This window comes from Nyctibius grandis, chromosome 4 (genome assembly GCF_013368605.1).
Source record: "Nyctibius grandis isolate bNycGra1 chromosome 4, bNycGra1.pri, whole genome shotgun sequence".
NCBI lineage: Eukaryota > Metazoa > Chordata > Aves > Nyctibiiformes > Nyctibiidae > Nyctibius > Nyctibius grandis.
The window spans coordinates 93805778-93823963 of NC_090661.1; the positions used below are offsets into that span (position 1 = coordinate 93805778).

The 18186-nt window shown below is 51.9% G+C and overlaps 1 protein-coding gene across 1 annotated transcript; it reads left to right on the forward strand.

Moving 5' to 3' along the window:
• Positions 1-666: 666 nt before the first annotated feature.
• Positions 667-11236, forward strand: DUSP5 (dual specificity phosphatase 5). Its single transcript, XM_068398784.1, has 4 exons — positions 667-1208; positions 5547-5689; positions 7156-7375; positions 9615-11236. The coding sequence occupies exons 1-4, from the start codon at positions 815-817 to the stop codon at positions 10013-10015; spliced, it is 1158 nt and encodes a 385-aa protein (XP_068254885.1). The 5' UTR covers positions 667-814; the 3' UTR covers positions 10016-11236.
• Positions 11237-18186: the final 6950 nt, after the last annotated feature.

Sequence of the window (18186 nt, forward strand, 5' to 3'; positions counted from 1 at the left end):
TTCCTCCTTTGCTGCCGAGCTGTAAACCTTGGCCCAGGTGACCACATCCTCGGGGCTGTTCCCCGGGCAGCCCACGCTTATCACTGTTACCAGCGCTGGCTTGGTGCCAACCGCAGCCCAGGCAAGAGAGCCGGCCCTTTCCGAGGGGCTCTGGGAGCAGGCAGCTCCCATCCCCTGGGCAGCAGCGCGCTTGGGGGTAGGTGCAGGCAGGGCTGCCTGTGCTCAGGCTTTGCTGGGGGCGAGGACGTACACGGTGAGGGGGGAATAAAGGGAACTGAAACCCCCTTTGCAACTGGTGTGAGAAACCTGCCCCAGCGCTGCGCTTCCTCCCCCGCCGCCGGCTCCCCTCGCTGGCGGGCGGGCAGCGGTGATGCTGGGATGAGCCTCAGCCCGATGACTGGAGAATTTTTGCGGCGTTTTTCAGCTTCCTCCGCCCCCCGCCTGACTAACGCCGCCTGCGCCGCCGGGCCCCCGCCCGCCGCCAGCGAGAGAGGGAGGGGATCCCCGCCAGGGGGCGGTGCGCCGGCCGGCGCGGGGCGGGGGATGCCCATATTTGGAAGGCGGGCGCGTCACTCCCCTTATATGGGCAGTGTCGTCACGGCCCGGCCTCCCATTCATATAAATGCCCGGCGGCGGCGGCCGGGATTCCCTGCCCGGGCTCGGCGCGGTGCTGCGGTGCCTCTGTCCCTCCCGGCCGTCCCGTCGCCGCCGGCCGAGCCCCTGCGGCCCCGCGCTAGCCCCGGGACTCGCCAGCGGGCACCTTCCTGCCGCTCTCCCCCGCTCCGGCTGCGGCGGGACGCGACCCACGGCCGGCATGAAAGTCAAGTCCCTCGACTGCCGCCAGCTGAGGAAGCTGCTGCGGAAGGAGCCCTCCCGCTGCCTAGTGCTGGACTGCCGGCCCTACTTGTCCTACTCGGCCTCCTGCCTCCGCGGCTCGCTCAACGTCAACCTCAACTCGGTGGTGATGCGGCGCGCCCGCGGCGGCGCCGTGCCCCTCCACTTCGTGGTGCCCGACGCGGCGGCCCGCGCCCGGCTGCTGCTGGGCGGCGAGGGGGCGGCGGGGCCCGCCCGCCTGGCAGCCGTGGTGGTGCTGGACCAGGGCACGGGGCACTGGCAGAAGCTGAAGAAGGACAGCACGGCCCAGATCGTCCTCAACGCCCTGCTCTCCAGCCTGCCGGAGGCCGGGGCCAGGGTCTGCTTCCTCAAAGGTGAGAGGGGGAGCGGGGAAAGGGGGAGCGGGGGCTGGGGGCAGCGGCGCGGATCGACCCTCAAAGCCCCCCCGGGTGGCGACGGCCCCGCGGTGATTCCGTCCCCTCTCCTCCGCTACCCCGCAGTTAACCTGATTCTTGGCGGAGGGCAGGGAGGTAACGCCGGGATTTCGTTTCTTTTCCACCCACTGGAAATAAATCCCGGATAGACTCCGCGGGCTGAGCCCAAACGCCTTTCCGCTCACCCCCGCCGCGCGTTTAAGAGGCTGATTAAAAGCAAAGAATATTAGGGATAAGGGCAAAAGTTCCAGATTATCACAGGGGGAGGGGGACGAGAGACATCGGGCTGCGTGGAAAATAAAATCAGCCCCGCGGGTAAGAGGAGAGCCGAAGCCACCGCTTCTCGCTCCCCGCCGGTGACACGGGGTGGCCCGTGTCGGGCGCCCGAAAGCGGGGGGTCGGTGCCCGCTCCCTCACCCGAGACGGAGAGGTTTATCTCTCCGTCGGATATCAAGGCTGTCAGGGGAAACTCGTTCAGGGGAAACTCCGGGGCTTATCGGGGGACATAAATACCGCCTCCCACCACGTGTATTATAGCCCTTTGATTGCGGGTCTTTGTTTTCCTTCCGTGTAACCCGGGGGTAATAAAACGATAAAAAAATAATAGCAGCCCGCCCTTTCTCTGCCCTCTCATCCCTGCTTCCCCCCCATGTCTCCTGGCAGCGCCTTAGTCCTCTTGCCCTCTCTGTTTCTCAGCCCCCCTCCCTGCCCCGTTCCCCCCTCGGGGAGGGCAGTGCCCGGCCGGGATGCTGCAGCCCGTAGCACCGCACACCCGGCTGCCGCGGCTCGAGGCTCCCCGGAGCGGGGCCACGCCGAGGGAGGAGTTCCTAAGCACCCCCCTTGACATACCCTGAGGCCATGGGGAGGCCATAGATGGCAGAGAAAACCAGGCGATGCTTCTTGAATAAACTCTGCCCCTGTGTCCTCACTGGCCAGGGTTAATTCACTTTTATTAAGCCTTTTATCACACTAGTTTTTGTCCTGATGTGCCCAGTTTGTGACATATCACGGTTTTATAGTTTTCCTATAACGAACAGTGCCAGGAGGGCATCCCCACACCTCCAGCCCGGGCATTGCCCGGTACCAAGGGGGAGGGAGGCTCCCAGGGTGGTTTGCCACCCGCCCTGGCTCTGTCTGGGCACTGCCAGCCTGCCCTGGGCTCTGACAATCGCCCCAGAAGCACCAATTCTGCTGCTCCGGGGCAGGGTTACTTGCACTGTGCTGGGCCAGGCATAATCCTTAGGGACCCCATTAACTAGAGATGAAGAAACATCTCCAGGGTCACACTAGGAAGTCTGTGGCAAAGCGGGGGCTGAATTAAGCTCTGCTGACTCTCAGCCTGCTCGTTTAGCCACAAGATCATCCTTCCCTCCTGCTGTACCAGCCCCACGCTTTGAAGTGGTGACTGTGGCTGTGGGCAGTTTATCTGGGGTGGGGTTTTGATGCAGGCTCTGCTTTGTACCTTGTGTGTATTGCAAAGCGTCTCCCTCGAGAGCCTGTTGATTTCAGGCTAAAAAGATTCCCCCTTAGTGGAGGAGAAAGTTTCCCCCTTTTCATGCTGCTGTTGCCCTTCACTTTGCTGGAAGCACCTGGATCAGGCCCAAGAAGTCCACAGCTCCCGTTCAGCTCCAGTGTGGCCTGAGGAGCCAGTGACTCACTGGGCAGTGCTGCTGATTCCCTGGGGCCACGGACCCCCCTCCCCTCCCCCCAGAAGCTGTTGTGGTCCAGGGGGAGATCTCTGGGACAGTGGGGTATAAATCACCCTGAAGCACTGGGCACTGCTCAGAAGAAAGGGACCCTTGGGGGTCTGTAACACCGACCTTGCAAATAATGGGGTGTAAAACTACCAGGAAAAAAAAACTCCTTGAGGTTCCCCCTTTATATTCCTGTTCTTCCTAGGTGTGGGAGAGCTGGGAGGAGACATTGGCTACTTAAGGGCTAAGGTGGTCTCATCTTGGAAGCTGCAGTGATAAGGTGTGAGCAGGTCACCACGCATCCTTGGGGTCTGGCCCCAGGCAGAGCAGCTAGTGCAGAGCAATTGCACTCCAAGTTGCATGCTGGCCCCATTCCTTCCCTCGCTTTCTGGCTTCTAGGGGTTGAGTGTGTCACGTCTTTCGTCTGTGTAGGTGCAGTTTCATTCTGGGTGAGCTCAGCCCCAGCAGGGCGAGGGTGGTTGTGTGGCGGGGGAAGGAGAGCTTGCAGAAAGATAAAATAATGGATCCTCCTTTGGTGCTGACAAGGATTCTATTATTTATTGATTAAAACTGAAGCACAGCCCAGCTCTCTGCGATGAGCAATCTAGTATTTGCAAGAAATGACCTCAGGGAAGCTAGGTTGAGCGGGGAGGGGGAAGAGAGGAGATTGCTGGAGGATGGGATGAGAAGATGACTCACTGTAAGAATGACCTGCAAATATCCTGATCCCCAAGGCTTGTAATTAACCATTCACCAGCTGCATGCGTTAGCTGCCCCTGAGACATGAGACATGCATGTCTGTTCGAACACATACGCTGATTTGGCTCGGGCAGATTTCTGTGTTCCTTCAAGAGTAAAAACAACACCACAGGGTGTAAATGGGGATAATGGCTATTTATATAAGCTGGACATATTTTTCCTATGTGATGGCAGTGGTTGGGGGTGAGATAAGGTCAGCTATGCAAAACAAGAGAATTTAAAAGTTTACCCTGTGAAGGGCAGTTGGAGATCAGGAGAGCGGAGGAGTCTGGAGAGCTGTTTGTGTTTGTTGGGTTTTCGTACTACAAGTTGTTAGGGATATCATTTTATCAACCCAGTTGTTGTGGATATCATTTTATCAACCCCCCTGCATGGTCTCCACAGTCACTTGGCTGCTTGACCCACTGCCTCGTGCTGTGAGCTCTGGGGCGAGCTGGCTGCATGTGGCTGGGGAGTAGGAGGAAAGGTGCAGGTGCTGAGTGCCAGTTGACTCAAAGTCACCCTCCTGCCATCCGTCATAGAAAACGGACTTTCGTCACGTTCAGTGGGCTTTGGATCGTGCCGGACACTTGCAACACGAGGACCCCAGGGCAGGACTGAGTGGGCGACAGTAGCACGTCATGAATTCGAGCACACATCTGCTCAAACATTGCAAACAAATGAGACACCGGCGTTACAGGGCTGAAATGTCAGAGGTAGCTGTACCGGGCAGCCCTGGCAGCGAGGGCGGCGGGGGCCCTGCGGCTGCTCAGATCTTCAGCGCTTCCTTTGTTTCGAAACCCTTCCTTGCACCGGGGCACCCACACCGACACTGCTTATCGGGGCGAAACAGTTGCAGGTGAATGAACGGCATCAGAGGGTTTGCCTTCCGAGCCCTGTTTACTTGCAGGCCACACTCCGAAGGATTATTGAAACTAGCTGTTTGAGAGCTTTTGCCGTTCGTTTTTGTTCTGAAAAAGCCCAGGTGGCAGACACGTGGCACACCACTGACATTTCCAGGCTGCTTCTGCTACCTGACTTATTATTTGCGTTCATTTTGGAGATCGTGTGCTTCCGTGCAGCATATTCCCAGCCTGAACACAGGCAACGATTTAGCTGACGACAAACTTCAAGTAACAATGTAATAATAGGATTAATTTCTTTTCATTAGCAGTGCACTGAATGAAACGAATGCAGTACTTAGCCATGCAGAATGGCTCATGTGGGACTATTCAGTTGTCAAGCGCTGTCACAGGATTTCATTAAGTTTTATAGCTGTTATTTAACAGATTGGTTTCGGCAGGATTGTCTTCATTAACTCGCTGTCTCGTGCATTGCGAAGATTAATAACAGTTGCAAGCATCCCCCTCTTGTGTTTATGTCCATTCAAAAATGCAAATAAAATATTTCTTATGTTGTCACAGCGTATATAGTAATGACAGATTTCGAGGGGATGACTCCTGAGTACAGAAATCTCCATCTCAAATGCTGGAAATAGTGCTCATGTATAAAACCTGGGGAGGAAGTTTAGTCCCTGCTGTACTGGAGTTAATGGTTGCTAGACTCAACAGAATTACATTTGCTAACGGTTTTAATCTGGATCCACTGGCTTTTGGCAAGTTAATAATTGTCAGCGGTATCAGAGGTTTTTCTTCAGGTGCCCGAACCCTTTTGAACAAACCCATTTCCCCAGGGGAGCGCCATCCCTCATTACCCCCTCGGGGCCCATCGCTCTGCGGCACTATCCCACCGCATTGCAAGCACCGAGCTTAATTTCTCCTCCACTTCAATTAAACCAGTTTTTGGAAGCACAAACATTCTTTTTTTTTTTTTTCCCCTTCCCTAGGGGGATACGAAACCTTTAACTCGCAATATCCTGAGTGCTGCGTGGATGGAAAACTCATTTCCCTCGAGAGGACTGAGGTGGAGAGAAACCCCGGCAGCCACTGTGAGAAGCAGAGTGCCAACCACAAACCCGCTTACGACCAGGTGTGTGTCACGGCCGCGGAGGGTCACCTTCCCCTTGGATATTCTCCTCCTGCCGCCAGGCTCTGTTGGGGGCTGGCTGGGTGCCCGTGGCCCTCGTGCTGGTACAGGCTGTCAGTAAGTTGTTGCAGTCCAGGTTGGCAGCCTGTGTGTCGAATAAGATGCCCGGTGTGTGCTGCTGGTCAGCATCACCCCTGCCTGGCTTCAAAATTAGGCAACAGAATGGGGAAAAATGCTCTGTCTAGCCCCAAAACTGTATTTGTGACCTGTCTTTACCACACAGCCAGGCAACACGAGCCGTGAGCAGCTCACGCCTCCCCAGGAGACTTAAAATGGGCAGGGCAGAGGCTGCCAGGAGTGTCATTTCTCTGGCAGACCAAGGAGCACGCTTTGCCTGTGCCTCCTCTGAGACCCCAGGGGGGATCTGAGGCTGGCAGAGGGGGCCGGGGCTGTGGGGTTGCTTCTGAGGAGAGGCAGCAGCTCTCGAGAGCCACCCTTGGGCAGGGGAGAGGGGTTTCCACAGGGGAAGTCGTCACACCTCTGTGCCCACCCAGCCCGTATGGGGAATACGTGTGCTCTGAGATGTCACCCTGCGGTCGGGCCGCTTCCACCAGGGCACGTGTTTCCTGGCACTGGGGGAGCCCCGGGCCATGCCCCCCCTGCTCCCCACGGGCACCTGCCACCCCGAGTGGCTCCTGGGGCTGTCCCCATGTGTGGGACCTGCCAGGCGGGCAGCTCGGGGGGGTGGAAAGCTGGTTTCTCATAGCTGGAGGCTGGCAGCAGCTCTTGTGCATCATGGAAAGTAACCTGCGATCTCCGAAACCTCTGTGTCAGGCAGTGGCTTTTTTTCTTTCGCAGTCTCGTCACTCAGCCTTTGCTTGTGCTGAGGAAGGAGGAACCGAGATGACATCTCGGGGCGGGTGACGTGGCAGGTGCTGTGCCCCAGAGAGGTACACGGGGATGGGGCTGCCCTCCCTGAGCCCTGCGGGGCCGTTGCCGACAGGGAGCCTTGCTCCAACTTTTTTGCTTTGCTTCACCTCTGGAGGTGTGAGCGGAGGGGCTGAGCCCTGGGCTGAGCTAGAGCAGCCTCCTCCTCTTCCCCCCTGCTCAGACACGGCTCCCCGCCTCACCCATGTTTCGGTAAAGCCTCGGAGGGAACAGCCCTCACATATGAAAGCACTTCGGGTGCGTCCCAAGGGGCAGCGCTTTAAAGAAAGCCGGAAACATCCTGCACGCGAGTGGGCTGGATCTGACGATGTACCTTGCAGATGTGGGCAAGAAAATGAAAACCTTTCCCCTGCGTGGGCTTTGCCATCACAGTGATTCACTGGCTGGTGGCACTGGGGTCCAAAACCGCCAGCGAGGGAGGGAGCAGGCACCCACGCAGGCTCCCTTGCCTTTCTCTCTCTGGTATCAAGACTCAAATACCCTTGAAAAAGAGTTACATGTTGCTGCTTCTTCTCTTCCAGGGTGGTCCAGTCGAAATCCTGCCTTTTCTCTACCTTGGTAGTGCCTATCATGCTTCCAAGTGCGAGTTTCTCGCCAACCTGCACATCACAGCCCTGCTCAACGTCTCCAGGAAAAGCTCAGAGTCCTTCAAAGACCAGTATTGCTACAAGTGGATCCCGGTGGAGGACAGTCACACAGCAGACATCAGCTCACACTTCCAGGAAGCCATCGACTTCATCGGTAGGTCCAAATCAACAAATTTCCTGATATTCATGTATTTTAAATTCATTTATTTTAAAATACATATTGGTAGAATGGACACATTGTTTTCTGTGTGTTCCCAGATGTCACAGCAAAAGTTTAAGCTCCCTCCCTTCCCCAGCATCTGTCCTGGCAGAGGGATTTCGGTGAGGAAGGAAGGAAGAGGGACGTTCAGAGCAAGGTCTCTGTCCTTCTTTCTGGCTCTCCAGGCTGGGAGGCTGAGGAAGGAAAATGTCTACTCTTGACTGCCGTCAGGCAGACGAGGCAAGGGAGCTGGTTAGCTTTATTTTCTTTTCAAAGCAAGCGTAGGTGTAACTTCAGCACGACAGGAAGCAAAGAAGTATGGTTGAACAACACCAAAGTCTACTGATTTTTGTAAAGGAAAAACCCATACTGGTTCCTTGGACTTGCATGCCAGACCCTGTAAAAGCCAGGGGAAGCAGGGTCAGCTTATTGCCTTGCTGTGCTGGGATATCTCAAAGCCAAGTCTTAGAAATCCAGCGTCTCCCCTTATTTTTCCATTTCTGTTTCCATTTCTCCTTTTGATCATGTTGGTATTTCACCTTTTAATCAAATGCCCCAATGCAAAAATATGAGGAGGCTTTCAGAAAGCTTTGGGCCATCCCCTCCCAAATCTTCCCGCGTTAGGCTGGGTAGGCGAGCAGCACACCGGCTGTGCCAGGTAGTGCAAAGGCGATGCTCGAGGCTCCTCCCTGAGAGGCACAGGGTGGTTTACTGGGGTGGAGCAGCCTCAGCCTGGGTGGAGATGGTGTTGAAATCAGTGCTGTTGCTCTCCAGGAACATTTGAGAGAGAGAAACAAAACAAAACCAAACCTCAGTTGCAGATTTGCTGGACTCATTGCTCAGCTGAGTTTGAGTCCTTCAACAGTGCAGGCAGAATTACAAAAACCTGCTCTGAGGGTACCCTCTGAGCCCTTCCCCTTCCTGGTAAGGGACTTCTCACACCTTTCAGGGAAATGCTAATTCACAGCACTCTTCTGTCCCATCCCCAACTCCTCCTATAGTTGAGTCACTTGGAAATTTCCCAGATTTTGAGGATGACTTTAGTTTTCACTTTCTCTTAAAATTGGGCGTGTGGTGTAGATGCTGGGGATGACTCAAATCCATATCTTCCTTATTTTGTGCAGTAGTTAAATATAACCGGTCGTGGTGGCACCAGTCCCCCAGCAGACAATCGAAGACAAGCAAATGATAACTTGCTCAGCTCTGCGTTGTTTCAGTGCCATGCACTGAGCACTACACTCAGCACAGTTCTCCATAAATTGGAGCTTGAACATATTGCTCAAGTCACTAGAGCAGAGAACGTCTATTTTTGAACTGTATTTTTGTGTGGAAACGGATTATTTTAAGCACATTCTCTTTAATCTAATAACAATCATTGTGTTGTGTGAGTAACCACAGTGGCTCCTGTTGTGTAAAATGGGTGCTTTGCATAAGCCTTTTATATCCTGACTTAAGTCCAAGCATCCTTTAACCAGGCTGTAATTAGCAACTGCCTACCAGTCCTGGTGTGCTTTGTGGTGAGGCCCCAGGGAGTGAGCTCAGCCTCTCCACCCAAGGGTACTCACCAAGGGCTCAGCTCCTGGTACCACCGTTTGCTGCTAACCCGCCAAGCAGAGAGTTAGGTTCGGACTTTTAAAAAAAAAAAAAGTCCTGTTTTTCTAGCAAAGCTGATGAGACGAAGGTAGTCCCTGCAGTTCTTGCCTTTGAAAGACCTGATGGTGGGAGGGCTGGCCAGGCCAGGCTTGGGTCAGCCTTTTAAGCCACAGGCAGAGAAATGCAGGTACAGCAGAGAAATGCAGGTACAGCAGAGAAATGCAGGCACAGCAAACACAAGCATTGCCCTGATCTCTGTCTCACAATGCTCTGCGAAGTGAGTTGTTCCAGAAGAGAAATAGGCATGTGAGAAGGAGACAGGGAAGGACTTTCCTAAAATATGCAGGAAGAACCAAATCAGGATCCACAGATCCTGAAACCAAGTGTCATCTGCAGCTCAGCTCCACCTCAGGCTGGGTTTTGTCCCCCTTCTCTTTTAATCTTCATGTTACTCTTAGTACCCAACAGAAGAGCAAGCCTCTCCTTGCTGGTGGACTGGCTGCGTGCCCACCGTGCTCCACCTACGGCACTGGGTGGGTGTCACAGTGTCCTCTCCATCCCCAGTGACAACTGGCGTCTGCAATGACTTTTTTTCTCCTAGATTATGTCAGACGAACGGGGGGCAAGATCCTGGTGCACTGCGAAGCGGGGATTTCACGCTCTCCCACCATCTGCATGGCGTATCTCATGAAGACGAAGAAGCTCCGCTTGGAGGAAGCCTTCGATTACATCAAGCAGCGCCGGAGCCTGATCTCGCCAAACTTTGGTTTCATGGGCCAGCTGCTGCAATACGAGTCGGAGATCTTGTCTTCCACTCCCAGCCCCCCCGTCGCCTCGTGCAAAAGAGAAGCCGCGTCTTTCTTTGCAGAAGAACTGACGTTAAGCAAAAACTTTGAAGGCTCGTGTTTTGCCTTTCCTACCTCAGTGCTGAGTTCTGTGCCCATCCACTCTCCCGTCCATCAGCTGAAACTCAGCCCAATGACGGCGTCTTCATCCTGCTGAACACTCCGGGGAGACCGGAGCTGGTGTGGTCCTCTGATCCGGACTGTGACCCCCAACAAGAACATTTCATGAATGTGCAATAGAGAAACCTCATCGACTTAGTCTGAGACGGAGTGGTTGTCATGGGTCATACTTCCCATATGCTGTGACTGTAAGATGCAAGTGCTCTAAGTGTGGAAGGTTTTCTGAACTTTTATTGTCTTTTTTTAAAAAAAAAAAGAAAAAGTGGGTTTTTTAGGTTTTTATCCACAGAGCGTGCACCCACTACTGTATTTCCAGATTCCTGGGGAGCAATGAGAAATCCATTTAGTATGTTCTCAGTTCCCATCTCCTTTCCTTCTTATTTTTGAAAAGACCCTTATTTAAAGTTTCAAGCAATAAACAGCAGCAGCGGGGAAGAAAGCAAAACAAAAAGCACCACCTCTGCAAGGGGGTGGGAGTGAATGAATATTCCTTATGCTTTTTCTCCAGCTTTCCTCCTCCCCTCTCTTGTGTTGTGTTTCAGGGAGCAAAGGGATGGGGCAGCGGGAGGGATCTCCTTTCCCAGGACACTGTTGCACAACCAGGTGAAAATCCCCTCTCCTGCTCCAGCCTCTGAAGTGTCAGGTATTGACCACAGTGTAACTGGATACCAAACCAGACCAGTGGATCCATTCAGGTGTGGCATTTCCTGTACTCTGCATTTGCCTTTGTACTGGATGTGCTTTTAACTAAAGCAGGGGACTTAACGAAGCTATCAGGCTACCCTGCTGAGCTATTATCCTCCCATCTGTTATTTAAGAACAGCCCTAGAGTACTTGAATGTCTCCACAATCCTCATCCGAGTTACTTCCCATCAGCTGACACTGCAACTGCTGGATTTCACACCAAAAAAAACCCCAACGTGACAAGCTTGGCTCCAAGCCACCTCTTCCTCCATCCCTCCCAAGTGTTCACAACGTGTATTGTGTGTGGTCAAGTGGTCTTGTTCAGTGTTACGTGGCTTGCTTAGTGTGTGTGGTCGCCTTCTAGCCAGCCTTCCTCTGTGAAAACTGGTCACATTTGTTTCTGTGTTTCCAGGGAGTTCAGAACGAACAGCTCTCTTTGTCTGTTGACCTTTTTATTTTTTTTAATATGTAATATGTATGGGAAATGGCAATAATTTCCAGAAGATCTTGTGAATGTGAAAGAAAACCTGCAACGGTTTTTATGGAGTGTGAAAAATAATAAAGAAAAAAGAATGCCAGGAAAAGAAAGTTGTTTGTTGTACTTGCAGTGAGCTACAAAAGTGCTTTGGCAGAGCTTGGAGGCAGGAGAGGTCACCTGAGAAAAACGCAATGGCCCAAAAGTGGTATAAGGAGGGAGAAGAGGAGGGTAAGCACCCCTGGGCTCTGTGCTGAAAGCCTGCAAGGTGCATCTCTCTACGGAAGGGAGAAGGTGAGGGGGAGGATTGTTTGAAACCGAATGACATGAGTCACGATGGTGTCACTTCCCAGCCGCCGGGCAGGCACTTCTGGTTTGATTCATGCATGTGTTATATAAGATTTGCCATCTTGCTGGAGATGAAAATCTGAAGTAGGCACAGCCCCCATTTTCTTCCCAAGCACACACCATGAGATGCTGCATGCCCTGGTCCCTGGCGTGATGCTCCCGGGTGGCCTGTGGCACACTCTGGATGCCACAGGCCACCCGGGAGCGTCACACCAGGGACCAGGGCATGTGAGTAATGTTCATTTTTTCACTTAACTGAAAAAAATTAATTTGAGATGCCAGCCTCTCTGAGCCATTTCATACCCCTTTTCAGCTGGAAGTTTTTAGGCTCTTTCTGGCTCATCCCTGCAGCACATTTATAATCTGCATTTCCAAGTTATCCAGTTGAAAAATTGATGGTAGATGTCTGGGTGACTTACAAAGCATCTGTGCTCTCTGGGGTTCATCCATTTGTAACATCCTCCCCCTGAGAAGCAAATCTTACAGGTGAGAAGCTGTCATTGGAGATGAGCCTCAGATTTCTTCCCTGTGTCAGGGGGACATGGCAGCAGCCCTGCCTGGGCTCTGGGAAATGTGAACAGGGGTGGGGAACCAGCAGCCGGGGAGGTGAGGCAGGTGATCTAGTAAGACCAGATCGATTAATTTTCTGAAAGATCTGATTGCTTCCCTTAGGGAACTCTGGAAAGTGCTCTCAGCCCTCACAAGCACCCAAGCAGAAATGGTGCTAGGCTTAGTGAGAGTGACGGAGACCTACAACCTTGAGAGAAACCGCAGCCAACAGCTCTTGTTAAAGCAGTGTAAAACCCCCGTCTGAGGGAATGACCAGCTTTGTTTCTCAAAGGTGAGGAAGCTGAAACCCTCTGCAAAGCCCATGATGTTTGCCATGGGAACCTGCAGAGCACAAGGCAGTGGGCTGAAGGGGTTAACGGAGGGACTGCTGGCCTTGGCAGATTTGACCACAGCAGCTGGAAAAGATCACAGGCCAGGCAGGAGCCAGGTATTTAGCAGAGAGGGAAAGCAGCTGTTCTGGTTTTGGAGAGGGGCTCTGACTCTGGGCTTCAGCACAGTGTGTTGGTGGATAGTGTTGGCACAGGGAGATGCTGGGCTGGGATTCAGCAAGGATTGAGGGCCAGAGCCCTGCGGGAGCCTGAAGAGGTGTTGTCATGCCTGGGCACAGGAGCCTGAGGTTTGTGCTCCTGCCCAGGGCACAGTTCCTCTCTGCTTGGCTGGTCCCAACTCACGCCTCCCCCTTGCAGGAGGAAACCCCAGTACCCAGGGCAGAGTGGGATGTAAATGATGCCTCCTGGAGACTAGTGCCAGCTTTGCTGTTCCAGTGCTAATATAAGACCTCTGCAGCCAGCTCAGCTTCTCCCTTGGCCAGCTTGGCAGATCCCACCTCTCTGAGGGAATATCACAGCCATGTGAATGCAGGGCTCTGGGGTGAGTGTACGTCTTCTCCTCCCTCCCTGGCCATGCTGCTTCCATGTGCAGGGAAGAGCTGAAGACCCAAGCACCAATGTGTGAAGGTGAGTGTGACAAATCAGGATGGCACCTACCTGGGAGATGGGATGTGTGAGTTTGAACCTGCATGGTCAGGGCAGGAACCCTGGTTGTCCGCTTCCAGACCCCACTGCACAATAGCTACGTCTATCCTTAGGGAAAGGAACAGCTCTGGCAGTGTTTTGTGGCTTGTGTACTGAGCAAGTTCACCAGATTGGGTAGGATGGAAGATTTAGGGGGGCCTTTATAGCCCAGATGGGTTTGGTTTTGGGTAGCTCATTCCTAGGGATAGAGGTTCAGATCAGGCAGGTGCGTGGGTAATATCAGAGCTGAAGGATGGGGGCTGACAGTGATGGGAGCTGAACTGACTAGTTCAATGTGCCTGTGTCCATCTGCCAGCTAAGCCTGGCAGAGGAATAGGGATCTCAAAAACAAAGTTGTGATGAGAAGTAGAGACCTACGTAGCTGTAACAGCAAGGGGAAGGCTATAGCTGAATGCTTTCAGACATCAGAAAATGCAAGTGAGGGAAAGATGCCAGGAATGTTGTACCCTTAGGCAAAGCTTTGATTAGAGCTTATCCCTTATGATACCTGAATCCAAAGAGGATGAGAGGAAATGTCACTGAAAAGGGGATTTTGCAAGTTCTGCTGCCCACAGAAGTGCTGGTTCAGGGCTGTGCTGGGACCTGAGCATCTCCCTCCATTGAGACTCCTGATGGTGTACCCTTATGTCCTGGACTCCTTGGCGTCATTTGAGAGCTCTTTCAGATCCTGGTGTGGGACTGATCAGGGCTTGTGCCACGTAGCTTTTGCTCCCTTGCTTTTAGGCTTGCAAAGAGCAGTCACGTTGCAAGCATGAGTGCCGTTGCTCAGCCCCTGTCTCTGCTTTGCGCAGCCTGCCTTCCCTTTCTGCCTCCAAGACAAACAAACTCCTTAAAAAAAACTGCCACAAAAAACAAATGTTTTTACATGGTTACAAATCAGATTGTGAAGAGATTTGGGGTGGGGGTGGATGGGTGGGTGTTGTCCTTAAGTGTCCCTATCTGTTCTTTTAGTCCGTACATTTGCTGGTGTGATTTGCAGCCTATGCTGATTAAAAAGGCTTCTCCTCCTTCTCTGATTAAAGTACTTCCCAAAAGGCAGAAATTACATCCTGACCAGTAAAACCCAGATAAAATTCACCTGCTCCATGGGGAGTTTATACTGAGGTGCCCATCCCCAGTCCCTGAGCAACACAAAGTGGGTAGCTCTTCTTAGCTTCTTGCCTTCTGGTGGCAAGCTGCTTTTTTTCAGGAGACAAAGCCTGAATGAACAAGGTATTCTGCAGGCATTGTTATTTGCATGCTAAAAACAACACTTGCCTTGCTGGGAAGTCAAAGGTCCAAATGTATCTGTAACATGGCAAAAGCAAGTGAGGCTCCAGGCATGGTGAATTTGACCCTCCATCTCCACTTTTCATGTCTTCATGCTAATTGGAGAGGAGACACGCTGCCAGCTCACTCTCTGGGGAGAAAAAGGCAGGAACCAATTTGCAGAGCCACATAAATATGGAAGTAGGATTTTTTTTTTTGGCGTGGGAGGTGTTACCAGTACCATACATTACGGTTCCTTGGCTTTATCACATTGTAGGCTTTTACTGAGACATGAGTAAGTTCTCTAAATAAGGAATATGAAAATAGCTTGTGAAATAGGTTGAGTCATCAGAGAAAATCAAATGAAGTTCTGACACTGAGGCCTCAGTTGTAAAGTCCTACTTTGTTTACTGCTGCATTATAAACTATGGGGTCATTTCAATCTGTTTATTTCAGCTTCAAAATTCAAAGTACTCTGACATCTAAGTAAGGCTTACCAAATGGGTTCACTTTCCTACTAGCAGCAGTGCTGCATCCCTATGCATGCCACCTATGAACACTTGCAGGGAATGTAAAGGTTACTAAGAGAAATGGCTTCTGTGGTTACAGCTGAAATGCTCAGCACTTCTCCCAGCTATGTCTAGTTATTAAAGAGGATTTATGGCCCCTTTCAAGTACTAGCCTATGCCACGGAACTCACTGGCTGTTATTTGTAGCTCCTGGGAACCCTAGCAAGTCCTGTAGTTCTAGGAGCTGTACGAACACCAAACAAATCCAGAAAGTCAGTAACTGAAGACCAGGAGTGACTGTGGCAGATAGAAAGGGAGAGAGAAGCACAAAGCCCCAAAGGGACAGCGCTGCCCCAGGACTCTCATATTTCTGTCAGGGATTTTTTGCCTACGCCAGAATAGGCCCCATGCTAGGGAGACCACGGGTGGAAAGCACGTCTAGGAGCCAAGCATGCACGGGATCCATGGGACCCATTGGACGTGCTGTACATGAGCAGAAGTGGGAAACACCTGTACTGTGAATCCTACAGCTACATGACACAGGAGTCCCTGCCCCAGCCCAGGCTCGCTGCGGTCACAACCAGGATTTCAGGACAGGCAGCACATAAAGGTGTCTGGTCTGCTGGGACTGTGAGGTGCTCAGAAATGACAGTCAAACCCCTTTGGCATAACCCTTTTTCCAGACTTGGTTTTACTGAGCTACTCATGTTAGTAAAGTTACTCACATGAGTAAGCGTTCATCAGGCAAGGCTTAAGTCTCCCAAGTGAAGCGAAAAATGTAGTTTTTCATGGGCTCTCTTTTTTTGTGTGTGTGTGAATAGCGGTTTATTTCTGTCACACAGATACTCAATTTCTGAGACTCCTTTGTAAGGCAGACGGCATTTGATAGTGAGTCATCTCTCGTTATTAAATTGCCTACACATTGTAGCTGCCTCCAGGCCCTGATCCAAAGCCTATTGCCTTCAGTGGGGAGGACGGCTCCTGAACACAATGGGCTTTGGATCAGGCCCTGGATGAATCTTTACGTTAAATCTTTAATTTAAGGAACCGTTTGTTCTAATTGGAGCTAAACTTGATGCCACATTGAAATGGAATATGAGGTCTGCAGGACTCAAACTGGAACAACATCCTCTCTGCTCTAATGCCTCCAATCATGTTAAGTCAAGTTAACCGGAAAATCAATCAACATGAATTCCAGCATGACCATTGACTGCCATCCGGCTGGGCCTCGAGAGGCTGGCCAAGATGAAGCAGATTTCTAACAGGGATGGAGCAGAACTGTGTGTGTTCATCTCCTAGAGATGCTTTCAACCGGTGGTCTCCCTAGCAATGTCCACCTTTCCCCGAGTAATCACTGTGGCTAACGGAGAGCCCAGAGGTCAGGCAGGCTGGGACCAATGGTGGGCTCTGCCCTTGGATGTCCAGGGCAAGCGATGCAGCTGCTCTGTGCGCTCCTGCCGGCACAGTCACGTTTGTCAAAAGCATAAAGGAAGTGAGTGAGACCTGGACTGACCAAGCTGACCAGACGGATCCCTTGGGTATATAGAAAAGGATTGTAGCAGCAAAACTGTGTATTCCGCAGCACAGCTCGTTTCTCCTGCAGAGGATGTTTCTGCTCTGTTGGTACAAAGCAGAGCTTTGCTGATGTGGCTTTGCTCACACAAGAAGCATTTTGCTGCTAGAGTAGACCTGAATTTCTCTCTAACTGTTTCTCGCAGGCTGATCCGTATGTCTATGCATCCTGCCTTGCATCAGGGATAATGATATCGATCTCATTCTAAGAAAGGCATAAAGCTATTTTCATATGTTCGCAATGCATGTTAGACCCATGGACAAAGGCTATCCTAAGCACAAAATCTCGTTACTGTGATGTATTTATTGTACTGTGCTTGTGAGGCTATATGTTCCATATTACAAGAGAGAGTTTGTTGAGGTTTTTGTCTTGTCCCCCAGGATATAACATTTTACTTAGTTAAAAACAAAACCAATCAGGCAGCGCTTTCAAACAACCACAGTGGGGTAGAGCAGTAGTTCTGCCAGGAAGCGGGAGATGGGAGCCCTGGGTGGGTGGCAAGAAATCTATGTGCTACTGAGAGCTAAAGCATTGACATGGTTCAGTTTACAAAATCCAGCTGTGAAGAGCAGCTGGTTTTCTGGCAGTCAGCATGGCATACACAGGAGGATATGCTTGAGAGAACTGATCAGGGGCCACCAGTGGGGAGAAGGAGAGGGTTATGTTGTTCCCTGTGCTACTAAGTGCTAAAGTGGCTCCTGGCAGTTCTGATTACCCAACCCAGCTGCGAGGAGCTTTTCTGGACTTGGATGTGACATCTGATGAGGATACACCTCGGCTGTGTGCGTGGTGGGAGGAAGCACGAGGCTTCTGCACAACCGGGTACTGTCCTGCTCGATGCTCTGGCCTGCAGGATCCTGGAGAAAGGTCACTGGGACAAGTGGAGGATGTCTGCAGACAGCAGGGGAGGCTGCCAAGAGGCTTCAGACAGTGTTCTCGTCTCGGTTTCTTGGTTTCTCTTCCCATTTCCTTCTCTTCAGCCCCGCTCCAGAAGGGAGCTGAGGACACCAGGGGAGGCAGCGGGCACAGGGGGCCAGGGCAAGGGGAGATCATGTAGAATAAACAGTGAGATGCTTCCTTGGAGGGCTGGAAACGATAAAAAAGATGCCCATTAGGTGGACTGAACTGTGAAAAGCTGCACTGGTGAGGTTGGCCAGCTTGGGTGTGATAGGAGAAGGATGTCCTGCTGCCCCTGGGCTCAGCCTGGGAAGAGCCTGAGAAATGCTGAGTGCTAACAGGGAGGGAGGTCCAAGATAATCCCTGGGGTAGTGGTTTTAGTTTCCATGGTAGAGCTGGAAATTATCTTTGCTTGCTTTTGATCTTCAAAGGACAGGAGGAAATTTCACACTCAGAGGAGGCCACCCGGTGTCAGGTGAAGTTGCTGCAGCTTGTGAAAGCCGGTCAGACGCCATAAGGTCAGCAGCTCACCTGCCTTAGTGTGAAAATGCCTCACAGAAAGGACTCTGCCTTTTCCTGGGGCTGGTTTTGGTGCCCCAGTTAGAAAAGCACATTTGTTTGTGGATCCAGAGCCTGCAGACGGATGGCTCAAAGAGGGAGTAAAATCCAGGCAATGGGATTCTGATGTGATTTTTCACTTTGGATGTGTATTACTTTGTTGGATGGATGTGGTCAGCCAAAATAATGATTTTTGTTCTAATCTAATTATGAATTTACTGCAGCCACCTCCTTCCAGGGTGCTAATAAGGAGTAGAGGATGGACGAAAGGGATTTTTTGGTATTTTAGGGTGCTCTGTGGAGGTCAGATGT

Bases quoted from the DNA above. Each gene is read 5' to 3' on its own strand.
- DUSP5 (XM_068398784.1), top strand. From the start codon at position 815: ATGAAAGTCAAGTCCCTCGACTGCCGCCAGCTGAGGAAGCTGCTGCGG. The intron at 1,209-5,546 runs GTGAGAGGGGGA...CCCCTTCCCTAG, and splicing joins CAGGGTCTGCTTCCTCAAAG to GGGGATACGAAACCTTTAAC. The intron at 7,376-9,614 runs GTAGGTCCAAAT...TTTTTCTCCTAG, and splicing joins GGAAGCCATCGACTTCATCG to ATTATGTCAGACGAACGGGG.